The sequence below is a fragment of the Malaclemys terrapin genome, chromosome 24 (assembly GCF_027887155.1).
Source record: "Malaclemys terrapin pileata isolate rMalTer1 chromosome 24, rMalTer1.hap1, whole genome shotgun sequence".
NCBI classification, from domain to species: Eukaryota; Metazoa; Chordata; order Testudines; family Emydidae; genus Malaclemys; species Malaclemys terrapin.
This window is the reverse complement of record NC_071528.1, coordinates 11,945,916-11,968,444: the sequence shown is the minus strand read 5'-3', so window position 1 is coordinate 11,968,444 and position 22,529 is coordinate 11,945,916. Positions and strand designations below refer to the sequence as shown.

The 22,529-nt window shown below is 57.8% G+C and overlaps 1 protein-coding gene across 2 annotated transcripts in view; it reads right to left on the bottom strand.

Annotated features, from left to right (window-relative positions):
* Positions 1–367: 367 nt before the first annotated feature.
* HCN2 (hyperpolarization activated cyclic nucleotide gated potassium and sodium channel 2) overlaps positions 368–22,529 on the bottom strand; it is a 38,932-nt gene continuing 16,770 nt past the window's right edge. For both annotated transcript variants that reach the window (XM_054013709.1, XM_054013708.1), the window contains exons 3-8: positions 15,444–15,605; positions 9,288–9,506; positions 4,868–5,014; positions 4,454–4,694; positions 3,383–3,547; positions 368–1,725 (exon numbers count right to left, since the gene is read on the bottom strand). In XM_054013709.1, coding sequence (XP_053869684.1) covers positions 842–1,725; positions 3,383–3,547; positions 4,454–4,694; positions 4,868–5,014; positions 9,288–9,506; positions 15,444–15,605 — 1,818 coding nt within the window. In that variant the 3' untranslated portion in view covers positions 368–841. The remainder of the gene's footprint in view (positions 1,726–3,382; positions 3,548–4,453; positions 4,695–4,867; positions 5,015–9,287; positions 9,507–15,443; positions 15,606–22,529) is intronic.

Sequence of the window (22,529 nt, the reverse complement as noted above, 5' to 3'; positions counted from 1 at the left end):
AACCACTCAGCCAAGGCGCCCGTCCCCTTCCAAATCCCCCCCCCCCAAACACATCCCCACATGTGGCACAGGGCTCGGGTTGCGCACAGGCCAGTGCCAGGAGGCAGAACACGTTGGGTGGGGAACTTGGCAGGGCCTGGCAGGGGCTCAGCCCCCTCTGGCTACTCCTCACTCGCCCGCCAGGCCCCGGGGTGGGCGACCCGCTCCACAGAGCCCTGCGCCGTCGCGGCGCCTGGCTATACGGTGCGTGTGGGCTCCCGTGGGCGGCCCTACGAGGGGGGCCCTGTGCACACAGCTATAGTCATATATATATATATATATAATATACAGATTTCATAATCAAGAGATTAACTAGTTATGGCTTCTATGGTGCAGTCAGTGGGTTCGGATGGACGATGCTCTTCACACGGGCGGTGGCAGCGGGCGATGGGGCTGGACTTTGGTCATAGATGATTCATCGGGGCGCGTGTGGGAGGCTCGACTGGACCTCCCCCGGCCCAGGGAACGGCAGGGGCCTCTGTCCACGCCCCTCCTACCCTGGCCTCTCCGGGCAAAGCGTGTGGAAGCGACGCCCGGCTGCTGTGCTCTGTACAGAAGGGGGCAGGCCCCCGCTGGGTCACAAGCCCCGGCCGCAGGTTTAGAGTCAGGTGGTGGCGACCCCCACGGTCGGCTCTGGGGCTCATTAACCCTTTGATTTCCACTCCCCTAGGGAGCGGGCCAGGGTGAGGCCTTCGCCAGTTGGAAACAAGCAGGCGGGAGCGTGGAGACGGTGCAACTTGCTGCTGCTTGGCAGCCCCACCGTTACCCCCCCTGCCCGGGATCAGCGGGCAAGAAGCAAAGGTCACAAGTTGGAAGAGAGCCTGGATTTGGCTGGGTCCGTGTCGGGGGCACTGACCACCGAATCCTTCCGGGCGCCGCTCGAGTCCTGCTGGCTGCCGGCTGCCCCCGCGTAGACAGAGCCCGTGGACATCTGGTGGGATAGGGCCATGTGGGGCGGCACCGCCCCTCTGAACCCGGCCTGGGGGCCCGAGCCAGGGGAGGCCGAAGCCTGGACCCCGGCGACGGAGGTGCTGGACTCGTGGGCCGAGGGCGGAGGGCTCTGGGTCATGGTCTGCGAGACCCCGTGAGGCAGGGAGGGCTGCGAGGCTGACAAAGGCCTCGACTCCTCGCTCAGGCTGCTCGTGTGCAGGGCCTGTGTGCTTTTGTGGACGGCCAGCCGCTGGGGCGAGCCAGGAGCCGTCTGCTGAGTCAGGGACAGCTGGGAGCCCGACTGACCCTGGGCGGCGTAAGGGAACGTCCGGCTGGCTCGGGGGCTTTGGGTCGGAGGGCTGGACACCACCGAGGCGAAGGTGCCGGCGGAGGTGGGCCGGGGCGGCAGCTGCTGCTGGAGCAGCACCGGGGAGACGGAGAAGGGGCCAGGGACGCCCTGGGCGTACTGCAGGCGCCGCATCATCCTGGGCGAACCGAGGGCCACGGAGCTCACCAGGGGGCTGGCCATCTGGGGGCAGAAGCTCATGGCGACGGCCTGCTGCAGGGTGGCGATGGCCGAGGTCACCTGGGGCTGGACGGGCGCGTATATGGCCGTGTGGTGCCGCAGCTCCGCCTGCTGCACCATCTCCCGGTCGTACTTGACGATCTCCTGGATGATCTCGTTCTCCTGGTTGTTGAAGACCCCGGAGTTCAGGTCGTGCTGGACCTTGTGCAGCAGGATGGAATTCTTCTTCCCTGGGGGGTGGGGAAGGGGAAAAAAAAGGGGGGGGGTTAGTCACAGCCCCATCATTGTCCTCCTGCATGCGGTCCCCCAGCCCGACTCTTTATCCCGCCCTGGCACAGCACCGACCCCCCTCCATGCCTCGCGCGTGCCTCCCTGTGTCCAGACCTTCTCCCCGTGACGTGTTTGACCGTCGTAACTGGGTAACTTTAGCAGCTCCCCGGCCACGGCAGACGCCGGAGTCCTGGCACCCGACGCGGCATGATACTTTTCAGACAGTTTATTCGATGGAAAGTGCGGTTTGGGTCGACCCCAAACTGGTCGCGAATTTGCTGTGAATAGTTCGGCCGATGACAAAAGGGAGGAGTGGAGAGGGTGCGGCTGCGGCAGCTTCCCCCCCCATACCCTTTAGCCCAGGGAACCCATCGGGGATGTGCGAGAGCCAGGTTCAAATCCCTGCTCTGGGCACAGACCCAAAACGAACCTTTTCGATGGACCGAAACGTCTGGAAAATGGCAGAAGTGTCACCGAACAAAAGAATCATTATTGACCCAGCTCTGGCCTATACATGGTCGGCTCGTCCTCCCCGGGCTGTTCCTTACCGCCTAGGTTTTAAATGCCCCAGTGACCATAAATCAGCCTTCACTGACAGCCCCTCTCGCATCCTCTGGCTCCCTCGCTAGCTGATGGGCACTCCGCCCCCGGCAAAGGGAAAATGCCCCACTCCCTCCTCCTGCTCCTCCGATTGGCAGCAGCTGGCTGCAGGGAAGGGCCCCCCGTGCGATGGAGCATGGGGGAGTCTCGGCGAGCCAGGACTCCCCCGGGAAGGGCGGGACAGCGAGGACTGGGGCAGGCGGTGAGCTTGAAGAGGGATTTGTGGGAGCGAAAAGGAAACTGATGAGCAGGTGTGGATGGCTGCAGCTAGGCCTCTCCCTGCCTCCTTAGTGCTCGGGTACCAGGGGCCGCCAATGCCCGAGCTGCCAGCTCTGCAGGAGGATGCGGGGCTGCCCCTGGGGTCCCAAAGAGGGGAAGGAGGCGGCAGGGGAGGAGGGAAATTGGAGGCAGGCAGAGGAGGCTCTCCAAGCCCAGCCTCTGGGAGGAGCTGACCGACCCCATCTCAGCACACAGGGGAGGGAGCGAATCTAACTGGCCATTCCCAGCAGGATTTGTGGGGCACGTGGGAAACCTCGTGGGGCGCTTTTAAAGAGGGGACAAGGCCCCGAGGTCCAACGCCTGACTGAGATCCAGAGAGGAAACCACCCGTCCCCTGTCCTGGGGAGAGAACCCGGCACAGATAGCAAGGACTGCCCCCTGCAGCCCACACGCTACACTCTCCCTATTAACATCTAGTGTCCTCTATCCATCCCCCTCGCCTCCCGTTATCTTTGCTCCTCTGATGCTATCAGCGCCTCTTCCCACTTCAACTGCTGCCCGGGACATTCTGGTTACGGGGCAGCCAAACTTCTGCACAGCTCCTGAAACTCAGATCCTCAGCAGCAACTGGACCTCAGGAGTCAGCCCAGAGGCTGTCCCCCAGGTGGGTCCCCTTTGCATCGGAGGCCTGAGCCCAGGAATGATCGCAGGGGGCCTGTGCGAGCCAGCGTGAGAGGGGATGGGCCCTGGGAGTGTCCCCAGCTCGTGGATCGGACCAGCGTCCCTGCCCCCCAGTACCTATGCGGTCGAGGCGGTCGATGGCGACGGTCTCGAAGGCCCGTCTCATCATGGGGTGCTCCTCCAGCACTTCGTTGAAGTTATCCACCGAGAGCGAGTAGAGGCGGCAGTAGGTGTCGGCCCGGACGCTGGCCGTGCGGCGGCCCCGCGTCAGCAAACAGATTTCTGGCGGGGGGGGGGGGGGGGGAAGAGAGGGACCCAGATGTTACAATAAAACGGTGCCCGCGCTAGTGCCCGCCATCAGGAGACATCACACGCTAACCCAGCCAGCCTCACAACCCTCCCAGGAGACACAGAACAGGCACAGAGAAGGAGCGACCTGGCCAAGTCTATGGCCCAGCCAGGAATAGAAGCCAGGAGTTTTGGCTCCTGGTCACAGCTTTAAACACTAGCCCACAGCCCCCTCCCGTGGGAACCAAGCGCTGTCCTAGTGGGACTTGCACAGAAGGTGTCACAGAATGTGGGGAGACAAGGCCCTGCACCCCCGGCTTCCTGGGATTCACCATGACTCTCAGCCAGCCAGTAAAGCGGCAGGTTTATTTAGACGACAGGAACACAGTCCAAGACAGGTCTTGCAGGTACAGACAACAGGACCCCCCCAGTTAGGTCCATCTTGGGGTCTCAGGGGCACCACAGCCCCATTGGGGGGGTCAGAGCCCCATCTGGGCTCCCCTCCATTACACCAGCCAGCTCCTGAAAACCTAACTCTCTCCAGCGTCTCTCACCCAGCCTCTCCCCGGCTCCTCCCCCAGCCTTTGTCCAGTTTCCCGGGCAGAGGTGTCACCTGGCCTCCAACCCCCTTCCTGGGTTCTCAGTTACATGCTCAGGTATCTTCCCTCAAGGCCAGTCTCCCATCCCCCCAATGCAGACCGTCCCAGCCAACCTCCCCACTCAGCATTCAAAGGCCACATTAAGAACAGTCCCAGTTCGTCACAGAAGGTCGCTCCCACTTACCAGGGACGCAGCATCCAACCTGGAGAACGGCAGGGCCAGCCCGACGCTTACCATCCCCCTGCAGCCGTGTCCACGGAATAAGGCCAGCGAGCACGGGGGCCTCCCGTGGGCACTCACCTCCGAAGTAGGAGCCATCAGAGAGCTTCATCTCCTTGTTGCCCTTGGTGAGGACGCTCACCACGCCGTGCTGGATGAAGTACATCTTCTTGCCGATGGTGCCTTCGCGGATGATGTAGTCGCCCGGCTGGAAGACCTCGAACTTCAGCTTGGTGAGCATGGCCGTGACGAAGTTGGGGTCCGCGTTGGCGAAGAGGGGCATGGAGGCCACCAACTTGCGGCAATTGAAGTTCACAATCTCCTACGGGGGAGGAGGGGAAGGGGGTGAGCGGGGGAAGAGGCAGGTGGACAGGAGGCGGGGAGAAGGGGGACCCTCGTTTCCCTCGGGTTCCTCCCCCCAGCCTGGCTCTTGGGGTAGGGCAGCCCCCGCCTCACTCTAGGGGTGACACCTGCCCCCCGGGGAGGGCTCCTCACCTCCCGCAGGGGCTCGTTCAGCTCGCCCAGGATGCTGTCCTCGTCGAACATCTTGCCCTGGTAGCGGTGTTCGTAGTAGTCGTGGATCTTCTGCCGGAAGTCGGCGGGCAGCTTGTGGAAGGACATGTACTGCTCCACTTGCTTGTACTGTCGGGGGGGGGACAAAACCAATCACAGGCGTTAGCTGCAGACCAGCCAGAGCCCAAACGTCCCAAGCGTTTGGGTCGGCCCATCGCAGAGAGCGGGGCTATAGCGGGATGTCCCAGCAGCCTGGCGGTGTCTGGAGATGGGGCTCGGGGTCAGGGCCTCTCAGTTATTCAAACAGTGCGGGTGGGAGCTCTGTCATCTGGGGCCTTTAACAGAGATTGGTGCGATCTCAGATCCCCCCCCCCCCGCCACCCCTGCCCCGCAAACCCAGGTGTAGCTCAGGCCGATCCCTACCTGCGCCTGCATCGCAGCGTCACCCATGGGCGCCAAACCACTGGCACCCGGGGAGCTCTGTGTGTGCTGCTGGGTGCCCTTGGGGCCCTCATCCCTTTGCTGTCAGCTCCAGCCCCGAGCCCCATCCCAACAGCCACCCGCAGATCTCCCCCTCCCCAGAGAGAGCCACAAACAGAGCTGCTCGTCTTTGCCCAGCTGCGCTCACTCCCAGCCAGTGACAGGCTCCCGCTCCAAGGACTCCAGCCAGCCGTTGGCAGGTCTCTCTGCCCGCCTGACACTCTCCGCGGCTGTCTGGCTCCTCCACCCCCCATGACCTGTCAAAGTCCCCAGCACATGAGTTCTCAGCCCAGTGGCGGGGGGAAGTTGCTGCTTTTCACCAGTTCACCTTCATCAGAGACACAGCGACCTGAGCGCCCCCCAGTGAACAGCATCGAAGGGGATCATAGATAGCTGGAAAGCTACGGATGCAGGAAAGCGAGGGGCGGGCAGCTGAGGAAGGGAAAGGCCAGGGGAGCAGGGTCCGCTCGGAGAATCAAGGGGTCTTGATCGAGGCTGATGTGCTCAATCAGCCAGTCATTCTGGCTCTAGAGCAGCAGATCGTTCTAGCTCAGCGAGATGTTTTACTTCTAGAGCAGCAGGTCGTTCTGGATCAGGAAGGTGGTTCTGGGGGTTCCAGCTGGGTAAGGCTCTGATCAGGGCTTCATTTGCAAGGAAAGAGGGGCCAGGGCTCAAGCAACCTTTTTTTACTTTCACATCCTATGCGGCAAACAGAAGCGCCGGGGCTCCGAACGGCCAGGCCCGGAGGCGCCGGGGCTCCGAACGGCCAGGCCCGGAGGCGCCGGGGCTCCGAACGGCCAGGCCCGGAGGCGCCGGGGCTCCGAACGGCCAGGCCCGGAGGCGCCGGGGCTCAGCCTTGGCCAGCTCTAGCACAAATCAAGCCTGGGCTGTGATAAAGCAGGAGGTCTCAGCTGCTGGGTGCCAATTTCTTTGACTCAGCACCAGAGCAGGGCTCACTTTCAGCAAGACTCTGATTGTTTGCCCAACATCAGGGTCCCAACGAGCTGGGAGTACGAGGCCTGATCTCACCTCCCCCCATTTCTGAATATCTCCCCCCGGGCTTTTGGGGGTTTGAATCCCAACTTGGAGCTGCACCCCAATCTCCCAGCTTGGCCCCTCTTTCTGTTATGGGCTGTGACCCCCATTGTAGAGATGGGGGAAATGAAGGCACAGAGAGCCCCACGGTTAGACAGTGGGTCAGTGGCACAGCCAGGAACGGAACCCAGGTGTCCTGCCTCCCGCTGGTGAGGAGGGGGGAGAATATGGGGGGAAGAAAGGTGGATGGATGTGGGGAGTAGGAGATGGGGCAACTGCTTGGGGAGTGCAAGGGAGCATGGGGGGGAAGATGGGGGGGTGATAGGAGGAGTTTGTATCCACAGCGGAGCTCTGTCGCCGTCACACGCTGCAGGTCTCTAACTGCTGCCCGTGAATTCACTCCCCTCCCTGCCACGCTCCAGCCAAGCCCCTTGGCTGCTCCCTGGCGCTTGGCACAGCTCCCTGGGCAGCCTCACTCCATTGCAGCAATTTGCCAGTGTCGCTTTCCCAGCTCCAGGGGTGGAGCGGGGAGGTCACCTTGCAGGGAAGAGCACAGCAGCTCCCAGCCACACCGGCCTTGCAGCCCGCTCCCTTTGGCAGCTGCTCCAATCACTAGCATCCCCGGACCCCCGTCTCTCCCAACAGCAGACACCCATGCAGCGAGGGAGCTTGGTCAGGATGGCGACAAAAGGATCGAGTGAGCTGGAAACACCCTCTGGCAGAGGGTTCAGAAGAGGCGCTCTCAGTGGGCAAGATCCTGGAGTCCTCACTAAGGAGCTCAGGCTCTGGCCCTTTCTAGAGGGCGCTCTGCCTATGGTGCAAGGCTCCTGGGGCGCTCGCCATACAAATGCCAGCCCTCCCAACGAGGGAGGGGTCTGAGCCGTGAGCAGGGCGGTCCGTCTGCTTGAGCAATGGGGGCTGGGCAGGCTCCTCCGATGAGAATCTCTCCCCCACCCCAGGACCCAAGAAGCAGCTGCAGCCCTGGCTGGTGGAGGAGCGATTGCCACGCGCACACAACCCCACGGGAGCCCTCAGGATTCCAGGCCTGTCTTGATGAGCTCCCCGAATGCTCCCCGGGGAGGCGCATATGGAGCAGGCCGCGTTCCGGCAGCGCAGGCTCCCCCGGGACACCGGCTAATGGAGGGAAACGGCAATCTGGTGAGGATGTAAACTCCGGGGTTGCAGCTCACAGACCTCCTGCCTCTCCTGCCAGGATGGGCCAGTCCCCTGCTACAGCCGGAGCCAAGGGGGATGCAAGTTTCCAAAGCCAAGCTCCGTCCCCAAAAATGCCATGCAGCCAAAATTCTCCTGCCTGAACCATGGGCCCGTTTGCCTAAATCTTAGGCCCTGTTAATCCCTCTCTCTAACACCAGGCTGCCTTCAGCCTGGCACACAGCCTGCCCCACCCACCCCTGCAATACGACAGTACAGCTCACAGACCCCATGCTTGCCCTGGTTCATCTTGCGTGGCCCTGGCTTTGATCAGGATGCCCCGTTGCACACTGGGATCTGAAGTCTCCAGGGGTTATGCCCGTGTTTTAAAGATAACGGGAGACGCACCTGCTCTGTGTTATTTAAAAGAGTGGCGTCCCTCGGGGGTCTGGTCAATTGCACTGTTCCAACAGGCCTCTTGGTTCCCCCTTAATAGAACAGCTCAGTTCCTGCACTCGGGGGCTGTGTCGAAGTGGGACTGTTCTTAATGTTTTCCTCAGTTTCCCCTATGCAGTTCTTAAGTATCTAGGGGGTGGGATAAGGGTGTATGGTTGCTGCAGAGCAAAGGGCCAGGGTACATAAATGCCCGACACTCTGTCTCCTGGCAACTGATGGCCTGGGCCCCTCCTCTGCAAAGGTGCCAACTGAAGGTGTTGGAGACAAAGGGATCAGGTGACCAGCAGTTCCAGAGCATCGCCCGGGGACTCCATGACAGGGTCATGATTCTGAAGATGGCTGGGGCTCGCGTCTCCGTGTGCAGGTCTGAATCCCCCTTGAGCGCTTGAGCCTAGTCTGTCCATGGTCCTGGACTCACCGCTATTAAGTGGAGGGGATTTGAAAGTCTCCCTGTCCAAGGTTCTCAGTTCTACCTCAGACAGAGTGTTGTCCAAGTGTCATGAAAACCCTCGCTTGGCACATTCTCCGAAGACAAGGGTCGCTCATTTACAGGGGACTTGAACAGAGTCAAAGTCTATCCACAGCGCAGTAGGACCAAGCCCCAGTTTGCGTCCATGCCCAGATTGCTGTCACAGCAATAAAATACATAATATCCCGTCTCCCGAAATGGTGAACAAAGGACACCTAGGGATTCAGTTCGCCTCCCCATGCAATGCAGCCACCTCTGGGGTGGAATGGGGCAGCTGTTTAACAGCTGCACTGAACATCTGCTTAGGTCAGGGCTGGAAATGATGGAAAAAACCCTGTACCCAGCTGAAACTGCAGAGGGGGATTTCAGGGGGCAGAAGGTAATCATCCAAGCAGGAATTCAGCCCAGGCACATGGGCTAACATCCCTGGTCGCTCAGAATTCCCAGGACCTGGGATCAAGTGAGCAGGGCCTCGATGGGACATTTCCATGGGTAGATAGTGCCCCCAGGGCACAGCATCCCCCACGCCCCAACATGTGCTTTTGGGGCCAATGCTGAACAACCTGGACTCCCCTTGAGGCCAGCTCAGGAGATGCTCACAGGATCGGGCCCAGCAGAGCACTCGTTCTGCAATCAACACGTCCTCCTCCCATGATCCCAGTACCCCACAAACAAAGCGCCCCGCTCAGTCACGCAGCTTCCCAGCAGCCCGCAGGCCTGCACCATCTCCAGTGTCAAAAATCTTCCAGGCTTCCCACTCGAACGCAAGCCACAACCCCCGCCTCGGCGTGACACGCTGCTCCTCCCTACCTTTTCCTGGTACTGGCGCCGGGAGGAGTCCAGCGACTGGATGAGGGCGGTGGCGTGGCCAATGAACATGGCATAGCAGGTAGCGCCGACGATCATACTGAGCATGGTGAGCCAGATATCCGTCATGCTCTCGGGGGCCTGCTTCCCGTACCCGATGCAGAGCATATGGCTCATCGACATGAACAGGGCAAAGGAGTACAGCTCGCTCCACGAGTCGTTCTGCAAAGACAACATCAGCAGTGACGAACCACTCGCATCACATGCATCACTTGGGGTGCGCACACGTGCGTGGAAGGAGCTGCCCAGACCCACCGCGCAGCTTCCTGGGGAGCGTGTGTGTGTGTGTGTGTGTGTGTGTGTGTGTGTGTGTGTGTGTGTGTGTGTGAGAGAGAGAGAGAGAGAGAGAGAGAGACCTGGAGAGCAGCTGATAAAAGACAACTGGTGTGTGTGTGTGTGTGTGTGTGTGTGAGAGTGAGAGAGAGAGAGACCTGGAGAGCAGCTGATAAAAGACAACTGGTGTGTGTGTGTGTGTGAGTGAGAGAGAGAGAGACCTGGAGAGCAGCTAATAAAAGACAACTGGTGTGTGTGTGTGTGAGCGAGAGACCTGGAGAGCAGCTGATAAAAGACAACTGGTGTGTGTGTGTGTGTGTGTGTGTGTGTGAGTGTGAGTGAGAGTGAGAGTGAGAGAGAGAGAGACCTGGAGAGCAGCTGATAAAAGACAACTGGTGTGTGTGTGTGTGTGTGTGTGTGTGTGTGTGTGTGTGTGTGTGTGTGTGTGTGAGTGAGAGAGAGAGACCTGGAGAGCAGCTGATAAAAGACAACTGGTGTGTGTGTGTGTGTGTGTGAGAGAGACCTGGAGAGCAGCTGATAAAAGACAACTGGTGTGTGTGTGTGTGTGTGTGTGTGTGTGTGTGTGTGTGTGTGTGAGTGAGAGAGACCTGGAGAGCAGCTGATAAAAGACAACTGGTGTGTGTGTGTGTGTGTGTGTGAGAGAGACCTGGAGAGCAGCTGATAAAAGACAACTGGTGTGTGTGTGTGTGTGTGTGTGTGTGTGTGTGTGTGTGTGTGTGTGTGTGTGTGTGTGTGTGTGTGTGTGTGTGTGTGTGTGTGTGTGTGTGTGGCTGCTCAGATCCAGCTCTGATCTTCCTCGGGACCAGCTTTTAAAACACAACCACTCTGCTAGAGTCTTGCTGGGGCGCCGGGAGACATGATTTTTGACACAGCATCATGAAGAAATAAACACAAGGCAGCTGAAGGTGTATTTCCAACGGTGCCCATAGCAAATGCTGCCTCTCTCCACGTCTTTCCTAGTATCAATGGACACAAAGCACAAGCAGTCCTGCCCTCCCCCACCCCGTTTGAGTTATTTGGTTGTTTTTACGGGTTGATGAAAACGCCTGGATCCCCGAGCGCATTTTACAAAAATTAAAATATTATCCATAATTGATTAACGACCCGTCATCACCGCTCGATAGCAAACACTAGCTTTTGGAAAATGACGCTTCCTCCTAGAATACCGCAATTCCGCGTCATCAGCCAAACAGATGGGGCCTTATCCTATTCTGGGTGACCGAGGAACGGAACAGAGCATAGAGGGGAGGGCTGGGCAGAGAGGGTGAGCAGCCCAAGGTCTAGGCACCACTACGAGGGGGATCCACAACGGTAGTTAGGGGCCTAAGGCCCATTGATCTCAATGCGATTTAAGCACTGAAATACCTTTGTGAATTCCACCCCAAGTCCCAGTTACGCCCCACAGAGTAGCATCTTCCCTTCCACGCCAAGGGCCTGATCCTGCAGCCCTGCCTCAGGCACGACTCTCCTGAAGAGCATCTCGCGAGATGGCAGGATCGGGCCCAAGGCGCTAACCCAAGTCCCAGCTGCATGGGAGGGGCGGGAGTCTCCTCCTCTGATGGCTGGAAATGGGAGGGGCCACCAAGCCATGAGCCATAAACGCCAGGGCTGCCCAGCTTAAAAGAAGGAGAAAAAAGAACCCGTCTGTGTGTAGATTCAAATAAACCGGCTGGGTTGAAATCAAAGGGAAGCGGCAACCCCGTGGGCCGGGGTGGGAGGGGAGAGGGCAGCAGTTAGAGGCACCGCGCTGCGGGTGCAGTTGATTGAATAACACACCGATCATTCCTGACTCTTCCAGATTGGCTGGGGAACGCACACACCCGCACAGACACCAGTCACACCCGCACCGCCCTCACAACTCTCACACACTCACCATCAGCAGCTTGAACCCCCACTGTTACCCCCCCCCCCAGTATCTATACACAGATTGCAATAACAACTCTCCCACAATTAGCATTGGCATACACAGCTTAGTCACCACACACGTACACAACCATTACCACATGCACACACAGACACCCCCAAATTACCATGCACAGGCTCTTCCATACACCCGCCTCCCCAAGGGCAAGGCGGCATCTCTACACCCGCCCCAGTGTTTGTGTCCGAGCAGCAGGGTGGAATCCTATGAGCACCCACATTCACGTGCAGACAGATCTGTGCATCACATTACCACGCACGCATCCCTGATAGTAACGGGGCCAATGGGGGGCACTGCTTTGCATCGGCAGCTGTCGGAGCTACATCTTAGCCAGGGGCAGTGCTCTAAATGGGCAGGCAGCCTGCTCCAAACGCATAGGCCAGCTTGCAAAAGAACTGCTCAGTACATTTTTCCAGAGATTGTCCAGTTCCCAATCTCCGGTCTCCCTCTCTCCCCCACATAGATCCACCCCTGGCTTGGGAGCGTTTTGTCTTGACTCTGCCTGTCACGTGGCTCCCAGAACCAGGCCGACGTGACAAGGGCAGGTTTAGATCATCTGTCAGTCAGCTGGGACCCTGCCAAATCCTACTGATGGATGAGGAGCTAACAGAAGCCAGTTTGGTTGGGAGGGAGGAGTGAACGAAATGAACTCAGACAGTCTGGAAAGCACCGAGTTTATTCAAGTACTTGTGCTGGGATACTCAGCTTGTGTGGCAGGAGAGAGAGAGAAGGCAAGAAATGAAAAGCTACCGGTGTGTAAGGATAGGGGGGTGTACAGGGACACCCGTAAGCGGACACCAGTAATGCTGCTCTGGGGAAGGTGTGTTGTAATGGTCGGAGCACAGGTTTGGGAGGCAGCAATTCCTGAGTTCCATGCCCAGCTCTGTGCCTCAGTTTCCCTCTCTGTAAAACAGGCAGAACACCTGACCTGCTTCACAGAACGGTGTGATGCTCAATTAGTGCACTCCTCTACGAGGAGACGTACGTGGAATTAAAGCTTTGCACCAAACTATTGCTGCCGGTAGCGACATCTGTGATGGGTCCGTGAAGGATAGAGAGATCCCCTCGAAGACGGGAAAGCGTTATATTCCTTTTCTCTGTGATTACACAGTGCCACAGAGAGGACAAGCGACTTGCCCAAGGTGACACAGCAAGTCAGTGACAGAGCTGGAAAAAGAACCCAGGAGTCCTGACTCCCAGTCCCCAGACTGCATGCACTTCATCCCATTCACTGTAATGGAACCTGGAACCCGGAGCCTGAGAGCAACCCACACCTGCCAGCCTTACCTTGCCTTGCATATTCTATTCTGTTCTCACTAAAGTCTTATCTTGTGCCCATGAACGTAGTATCTGAGTCCCTTCCAATGGGGCATTAAGCTACTGGGCTAGCATCTGTCCCATGTGGTTTGTTCTCTCATCCTCTCCCACAGGGGAGCAACGTGCATGGGAGTGTCTTGGTTTGGATATTTTAATCCACAGGTTGTTCCATGTTGAGGTGAGAGAAGGCAGGTCAAAGAACACTCGGATTAGAAGGTGGGGAGGTTTGGGATGGTCCTCGTTTCTTGGAGGAGTTCGCCCCACAGTCTCAAACCAGACCCCAGACAGCTCCGTCCTCCGCACAGATGCACTTTCCCCTTATGGCAGGAAGATGAGCTTTCCCCTTATGGCAGCCACTAAAGCCCCAACCTTCACCCCATGATGACCTGGCATTATCTCTCTGCTGATCGCTGGACTTTCCTAACCCCAGAAATGCATCAGAGGCAACGGCAAAACTACCCTCGACCAACTGGGCCCCGATCTCGGTTGGGCCTCTTGTTAATTCTCACGCTGTCATGGACAGTGTAGGGGCCACCGACCGTGTTATATGCCTCCATGATGTTCTGTCCTACGCCCAGTCTGGCACGTGATGAGGTAGGATGACTGTGATGGACAGGCATCTATCAACACCATCCAGCCATTGTGTTTCAGGTCTTCCGCGGGGTCTTCTCCATCCTTCTTGCATTAGGTAAAAGTCCAAGGTGGTTCTCGCCGGGAAGTTGATAGGCATTCGGAGAAACGGCCGTACCACCTGAGAGCGCTGGATGACCATTGGAGAGAGCGGGAGCTGTTTAGTTAGAAGCTGGATCTCTTCATTTGACTTGAATTCGAACCATTAGACGTTTTTGATCCTTCGGCGATGCTTCCCTTGGACGGTGTTCAACTTCTTTCCAATCTAGGCGTTATAGTAATTCATCTAACAACTGCTCCTTGCATTGGCCAGCCAGCATCTCTGCACACACCCAAACGTTTGTCTCCGGGCAGCGGGGTGGGATCCTATGTGCACCCGCATTCATGTGCAGAAACTTACGTGCATCACAATCCCACTGCACAACACACACACACACACACACACACACTAACACAGAGGTATGTACCCCCCCATCAATAACACAGACAGGGCATGACACTCCCATATGTGATACGCCCCAAGACACACACAGGGCTTGTTGCGCTATTGGGTTTCGGTTTCAGGTCGATCCTCAAGGTCATGGGTCCTGCTAAGGAAATACCTTTCCCTCCCTCGAATTCCTGCTTGGGTTGGAAAAGCTTTACTTGTCTCTCAGTCATTGCAAGGAACGGGGGTGGTGGTGGAGGGGAGAGGGAAGGAAACAGAAAGACATGGAGGAATGAAAGAGGAGGAGGTAAACAGAGAGGGGAGGAAGAGAGGGAAGGAAACAGTCAGAAAAAGAGGAAGGCAAGCGAGGACAGGGGAGAAAGACCTAGATGGAGAGAGGAAAACACAAGGAGAGAGAGAGGAGGAGCTGCAGACCGGCGAAAGCGGGTAGATGGAAAGAGAGGAAGGAAATTGTGAGGCGGGAGGGGGAGCTCTGTTAATGACGCTGCTGCAGGGCCGAGGTAGTGCAATTAAAAGCACGTCCCATTATTTATTAATAGCAGTTTTGTTGCTAAATGAGAAATGGAGGAGAAAGTGGGGGGGAGGGGAGGAAGCAGAGAGATGCCACAACATCTCTGCTCTGCCTGCTGTTGCTCCGAGGAGGGAAGGGGCCGTGTACTTCCAAGCCAGAGCTCTCTGCCAGCGGGACAGGGCCCGGCCTCATGCCATGGATTTGGCTTCCAGCCCCTTTGGCGAATGACGCACCCGAAAGAGAGAGGAACAAGCCCTGCTCCTGTGTCCATGACCGAGATGTATCCTCCTGCCTCCCTCAGCCAGGAGACTGGCTCTGCTCCCCGCTGCACCTGCTGGCTGGGGGGGGCGGGAGGGGGGTCCCGGCAGATTACAGCCAGGACTCCGGGAGCTGCCCCCACAGCAGTGGGGAGGGAGCGTCCTCCGGGAGGTTTGAGACTGCCATATGGAGTTGCTGGAAGGGGGCAGGGATGGCAGAAGGCGAGTCTCTGCCCATTGCCTTAGCAGGGAGGAGAGGGGTTCTGAATGGGTCTTGGCTTCGGGAGATCCAGCTCCCAGCACCCCTTGGAGCCGATGCGACTCCACCCAGGGCTGCCTAACGGAGCCCGAGAGCACCCAGATGCCTGTGCGCAGTGCCCCTCGGGGACGAAACCGGAGGGAGCTCAGGATAAAAAGGCTTCGGACACAACGAAGAGGTTTGCCGGGACTGTAGGACTGGACAGATCGAGGCTGGCTAAGCGAGGGGGACAGGACATACCCATCTACACACATGGGCGGGGTTAGGAGCCACTGGGGGGCGCTGGCCAGAAGTCCCGGGATGAAACCGACCAAAGGAAATTTTAGGCTGAAGGCATAAGGCTGGGGGAAAACCCAGCCCCAGGGGAACCGGCCTGCCCTGGCCGGGGAAGGGACCAGCACCGTGTTCTAGCTCTGTTTGCTCACCCCCCGGAGCAGGAGACGGCTCTCCCCCGGCACTCACCACCATGCCGTTGATGGAGACCCAGCAGTTGCTGGGGAAGTCCTGGAGCATGGGCACGAGGAACTGGAGGCAGCCGTCCCAGTGACACAGCAGCAGCATCATGCCGATGAGGTTAATGATCCTCATCACCGCGCTGGCCAGGTCGTAGGTCATGTGGAAGATCTGCCGGGGGGGGAAACAAACGGCGTTAGACCGCGGGTGCCCAGGACCAGCCAGTCCTCCCGCTGCTGTGCCAGCCTGCACCGGCCCACCTCCAGGGGAGCTGAAAAGCAATGCCCTGTATCGGGCGCACGGTAGCAGCTTCCCTAGCGGAGGTGAGTTGCAGGGTTTGATTGGGGCCTTTCACTCCACTCTGACCTGGGAGATTTGCAACCCCCGTCCCTGAGTGTCCTGCTCATCACCCTCGTGTGTCACCGGATTCCAAGCCAAACCTTGTGTTCTCCAAGGGTTCCCGAACCCGGGCAAGCTCCGCAGGGCACCGGCAGCAAAGCGCCGCACGGCTCCAGGCCCAGCTGTCCGGCATTAGGGAATCATCTGCTGCATGTTAACAGAGAGGGCTGCTTTCCTTCTGCCCCTTCTCCCTCCCCCCTCACACGCAGGACCAGAATCAGGGGGTCACACACCATGGGCAAACTGGTGCCTTGCGAGCCTGCAGCCACCTGGCTAAAGCGCTAGGGACATTTAGCTGCTCTCAGTGACGATCTGTACTGTCTCCATACGCCCGATAGCAATGCTGGGTCTCTGTCACTCACTCTCTCCCTCTCACACACACACCTCTCGCTTGTTATTTCCCCGGTACAAAGAAAGCCATTTCACGTGGGTTCTGATTCACAGCTGCTCGTGATGCTAACGAGCCAAAACGGCTGCTAAGCCAAAGAAGCATCCGCTTTGAAATGACTAGATGCTCAGGAACCGTGGGTTCAAATCCCAGCTGGGCACATTTTGAAGGGGAATACATTGACTTCGGCACAGTACGCCGTGAGTGAATCTTGAGAAGGAGACTTTAAAGCGCAGGGTTTCCGCATGGACATTAAAGACACCAGAGCCCTTTCTTTATGGGGATACTGGCGAACCGCTTGGGCCAATGGGGCAACAGATTCCTTTGACATGAGCGGCACTGTTTATATACAGGACAGGCCCAGCGCTGGACTATTTTTCTTTTCATGAATAAGAGCAGTAACTCTCCAGCCACCGGCCGCTGTGGGAGGCCCATCTCTTCACTGACATCTGTTCGTCTGAAAACGGTCTCTATTCCCGGCAGGGGCCTGCGGTTATTTTAGGGACCTGGGCTTCCCCTGCCTCCTTTGTCTACACTGGCCCAGTCTGGCGACACGTTCTTTGCGTTTATTCTTCCTGCTCTTGGGCTCCGATCCAGCGAAGCTTTAATAACAACGATCCCTAGCTCTCCTCGGCAGACCTCAAAGTGCGGGCGGTATCATTACCCCCATTTTACAGATGGGGAAACCGAGGCACGGAGCAGGAAGGGACTTGCCCAAGGCCACCCAGAGCCTGAAACAGAGCCCAGGTGTCCTGAGTCTCAGCCACTGGGCCACCCTGCCTCTCTCTCCAGCCTGTAAACGCGGCTGCCTAGAAGGGATGAATGGCAGGGTTTATGGAAGAAGTGCTCTCTTGTGGCCACTTCCCCTTCCGGTAACCTGGGCTCCTGATGGATTAAAGGTGTGCGGGCAGCACAGGATTAAATACATCGGTCTCTCAGCACTTTACAAAGGAGGGTCGTTACTCCCATTGTATGGATGGAGAAACTGAGGCATGGGGAGACGGGACTTGCCAAAGGTCAGCCAGCAGGAATAGAATCCAGGTGCCCCAGTCCAGGGAGTCACATCGCTGCTCTACTACTAACAACCACTCCAATGACTCCATTTGAGTTACGCTAGGGATGGATTTACGCCCCCCCCCCCGACCACCCAGAACCCCCCCAAACTGAACAGCACACAAAGCACTTGGATCTCCCCCCAGTTCCAACCCCATTTTAACGCGCTTTTCACCCCTTAGGCCTGGCAGCAGGCGGCGTCAGTCTTGGCCCTCCCCAAATCAGAGGAGCCCATCCACCAAAACACCAGACCGACCCTTTCCTCTCCATCCCCCACCCCCGCGGCCAGGTAACGGTGCTCACAGCCACCCTGAAATCAGGGCATGGGGGAGAGGGAGGGGAGAAAATGATACCATCCGAGTACCAGCCTCATTGACAGCAGAGATGGTGCAAAATTCAGAGCCAGATTTCCACCCTCAGGGCGGTTAGGAGCCTATTTGGCCTGTTAGACACACGGGGCTGAAAGGCGAGCGGCCTGTCTGGCTCCGGGTTCGAATCCTGAAAGCCCCAAAGCACAGGGATGTTTGGTTTGGAGGGTGGCGGCTGGGGAAGCTCTAACAGAATAGGCCAGCAAGGGACACGGACATGGAGGCGGGTTCTCAGCGCTGAGCTAGAGTCATTCCTGGTGTCGCTCCTGGAACATAACCAGGTGTGACCTATTCGGCATTGGTGAGGCCTCATCTGGAGTACTGTGTCCAGTTTTGGGCCCCACACTACAAGAAGGATGTGGAAAAATTGGAGAGAGTTCAGCGGAGCGCAACAAAAATGATTAGGGGGCTGGAGCACATGACTTATGAGGAGAGGCTGAGGGAACTGGGATTGTTTAGTCTGCCGAAGAGAAGAATGAGGGGGGATTTGATAGCAGCCTTCAACTACCTGAAGGGGGGTTCCAAAGAGGATGGATCTAGACTGTTCTCAGTGGTGGCAGATGACAGAACAAGGAGTAATGGTCTCAAGTTGCAGTGGGGGAGGTTTAGGTTGGATATTAGGAAAAACTTTTTCACTAGGAGGGTGGTGAAGCACTGGAATGGGGTTCCCTAGTGAGGTGGTGGAATCTACTTCCTTGGGGGTTTTTAAGGCCAGGCTTGACAAAGCCCTGATTTAGTTGGGGGTTGGTCCTGCTTTGAGCGGGGGTTGGACTAGATGACCTCCTGAGGTCCCTTCCAACCCTGAGATTCTATGATTCTATGACGGGGACCAGGAAGGAATCAGGCCTCTGGCGTGGAAATCCAACTGGTTAATTTCGGTCCTGGGGGGTAACAGGGCTGGTGATGAGAATGTCCAAGTCTCCCCACCCCCAGGACCTCTGCTAGGAGCCCCCACGGGCTGCGGTTAGCAAGCTGCTGTGGGTACAAGTCCCAGCAAGTTAATCCCACACCAAAGCTCCCCCTGCCAGATCATTGGAACAGGGGGGGAAAAGCCAGGAGGCCAAATTTCCCCTCCCAGGTGAGCCGGAAGGTGGGTGGCTGGGAACTGGGGAAGGGGGCTCATTGTAGCAGGTCTCAGGAGACAAGGAAGCAGTTCTTTGCAATGCTGGCATAATCCAGTAGTGTAGACGCAACCGATAGTGATAAAGGAGGTCGTGCTATAACCACACAACCTCTCCGAGCGATGGATTTTTCTCACCCCTGAGCGCCGTAACTATCAACCTAACCTGAGACCAGCCGAAATCTGCACCTTCCACAGACAGATCTTATGTTACTGCCCCGTTAGGGATGGTTAATGCAGAGCCCACAGCATTACCGGCCACCCTCGGCTGCGCACAATTTTTAACCTGAGCGCGAGGCAGGGGCCAGCGGTGTGAGCAGACCCGGGGTGCTGGGATCCTCTGTTGTAACACAACAGCGCCCCCCCCACTTTGGAGACCTGGGGCACAGCATTTCAGCCACCGCTTTCCACCGCCGCCTTCCACTTGGGAATCCAGGCCGAGCGAGGGCCCGATTTTAAGGCATTGCGCTGAGCTGCCCCAGAAGTCGCCAGGAGTTGCAGGCGCACTGAAAATCAGCCCCTCAAGTTGGGCACTAAAAACATTTACCACTTTCCGGAGTGTGGCCACTAGCCTGCCTCAGTTTCCCCCCCCCCCCCACACACACACACAGGGATAACAGCATCTCCTGCCTTGCCAGGGCTCTGCGAGAATGAGGTCGCATTTGCCAAGCACGTGGAGAGGTAATTAGCACAATTTTATCAATGAGGGCGACAAACAGAGCCACGCCCATGAATGGGCATCCTTGGACTTGCCAGGTGCCCAAACCTGCGTTTGCTAAAGAGCAGTTGTGAGCAGGTTGATGGGGCAGCAGCCAGACATGCATCCGAAGAAGTAGGTATTCACCCACGAAAGCTCATGCTCCTATACGTCTGTTAGTCTATAAGGTGCCACAGGACTCTTTGCCACATGGCGAGTCACTTTGGGAGAGCTGAGCAGGCTAGAAGAGGAAAGGAGGGGACCAACCTTGCGCACTGTGCAGGGACAGAGCCTGCATCCTGCAGAGCTCAGAGGATAAATCCTGTCCCAGGCTGACTGGGGGATCACTGGGTAGGACCGAGGCCCCCAGCCGGCTCCACACAGGTGCCTGACCACATGGATCAGGACCTCAGACTGACTGGGGGTCTCACACCCAAGGGCTGCATCTAGGGTGCAGCTCACAGGTGTTAACGCATTGATCGGCACAGCAGCCCCGGGAGTAGGGAAGGGCTGTTAACCCCATTTCACAGATGGGGGCTCCGACCTGCAAAGGGATTTAGGCACCTAGCGATTTTGGAGCACTCGGCCTTCAGTGACTTGCCCAAGGAAGCCTGGGGCAGAGCAGAGAATTGGACCCGGGTCTCCCAGGGGCTAGCCTGAGCCGCCCTTCCTCTCTCGTGCCCATACCTAGGTTTAAGACGTGATGCATCACAGAGGGTTTTAGCCTCTCGTCTGAGCCACTCAAACGAACAGATCTGTGGCTCTCTCAGCCAAACTGCTTTGCGTTTCACTCTCAGGAGCCGCTCGGCTTCCCCCCACTATCAAACACCAGGGGCTGGGCCGGGCGACTCCCTCTGGACAGCGGATCCAGCCATCGCCAGGTCGGGCAGCAGCCCTTTCCCACTGGTGGCCGGACTCCCTCCTCCCGAGTGGAGCGGACGGGACAGAGACGCATTGGGGATGCCACTCCGAGGGGCGCAAGGATCTGCAGCTCACCCGTCGCCCAGAGCACCCCAGCAAAGTGAAAACTCAAAGCAGCTGCCTGGCTCCTGAATCCCACGGGGCTTCTGTTTCCAATGGCAATGAGACATGCTCCTCTCCTGCCTGGGGCTTTTCTAACACGGGACACTTTGTACAGCACCGCCCGGCTGAGGAGCTCAAAGCAATTGACCAACAGGGCGCAATTAAGCTTCCCAATACCCCTCCCCCAATTTTAGCCCTGTTCCACAGATCGGGAAACTGAGGCACAGAGCAAGGACGTGCCCAAGGTCACATAGTGAGTCAGTGGCAACTGGCAGAAAATCAGCTGGGAATGGAACCCAGGAGTCCTGCCTACCAGCCTTGTGCTGTAGTCACCAGACCATCCTCTTCCTCTTTCTCGTACTACAGAGGGGGTGCAGAGCAGGGGATGCAACGCATCTGAGATCAAGCAGCGCGTCCGGGGCTGAGCTGAGAATCGAAGCCAGAACTCTTGGGCTGGTGCTGTGAACACTTACCCCTGTTCCTCCCCAGCATTAGGTGCATCCTAGCAATTCCTACATGCTTCCTCTGCTGGATCAAGCACTGCCCCTGCCTGAATCAGGATCCGGGACAGGACTGTCCATAGCCACACGACAATACACAGTACATGAAAACATGCATGTCAATAAACTCAGAAGATAGGAGCCAGGAGGCAACAAAGGGGCAGGAACACACACGTGTGTGTGGGGGGGGTGGGGGGTTATGGGTGTTTCATAGCACTGTCTCCCCGCAGCTTGAGGGTAAAACTCTCCCGTCTCCAGGATCCGCAAGGAGGATCCCGCAGCTGAGATCTAAGATTGGGCTTTTCCATAGCACGCCCAGGTGCAGGGGATTTCTGCGTCACTTCCCAGCCCAGCTGTGCCCTGCACCCAGGATCTTGCACTGTTTCAAAGACCCCAGGAGGGAGATATTATTAAACGTGGTTCAAATCTTCTCACTCGCCTCTAACTGGTTTAATGCCCAGACCAAGGCAGCCCTTTTACACACACACACACACACACACACACACACGATATCGCTAGTGAGCGATCCTGGCACCCCCAGCCCACTGCTGCAGGGCTGGACTCTGGAGCCATCCCCTCCTCAGCTGGCCCTGCGATCTCTCATCAGCTGCTTGCTACAGCCTTTTAACAGCCACGTATGAAATATTAACAGCGGGAGACGCCAGCCTCCAGGGCAGCCGCCTGGCGGGCCTGGGCACAGCGGTACATGGACCACTCTGAAACCGGTGCCAGCCATGCCCCACAAGGGCACCTCCGGGAGAAGCCAGAGGAGACACATTTTAAATCTAGCTTCTTATACCACCGCCCATCACTGTGGTATCTGAGCCCGCCCACACGCTGGCAGGACTGGCGGGAGCTGCACTGTGAGATGAGACCATCCAGGGGGTCTTTGACAACATGGGATGCAGAGATACCTCTGAGCGTCCAAAGCAGGGCCTGGGGTAGGCCAGCATGTCCTAATGGGGGTGTGTTTAAACGGGAGGGCGGGGGGCAAGGACAAACCTCTCAATTGTTGGCCATCATCCAAACTTTCAGTAAAACCCCCCAAGTCTCTACCTGTTACAGCAAACCTTGCAAACACGAGCCACGGGGGACCAATGCAGCAGCATCTGCCTGAGTCTGCAGAGAGCCTGAAACAATTGCTCTGAGGTGGGAATGGTCCTATGTGTTTCCAGGGGTGACGACGATACTGTAAACGTCAACACGTCATGACGGCACTGGGTCATCCCAGGAGAGGAAGGAGGAGTCCGGGCGGGGAGAGAGACAGGAGGGGAGAGGGATGAATGAAGGCCTTGAACACAGCACGGGGCGGGGAGGGGTCATTCTCCGGTTGTCGAGGCTCAGCTTTCAGAACAGTGAGACGGACACACTTGGTCACACAGCGCGCAGGGGATTGACTTCTCTGCCGAAGGACATAGGTACACTGCAGGTAACCCCCCCCCCCCCCCACACACACACACGGCAGCGTGTCTCAGAGCCTGGGAACGCCTACCCTACTTGTAGCCTCCCAGCACAAACTACATTACTTGACCCTCAGCTCTGAGACT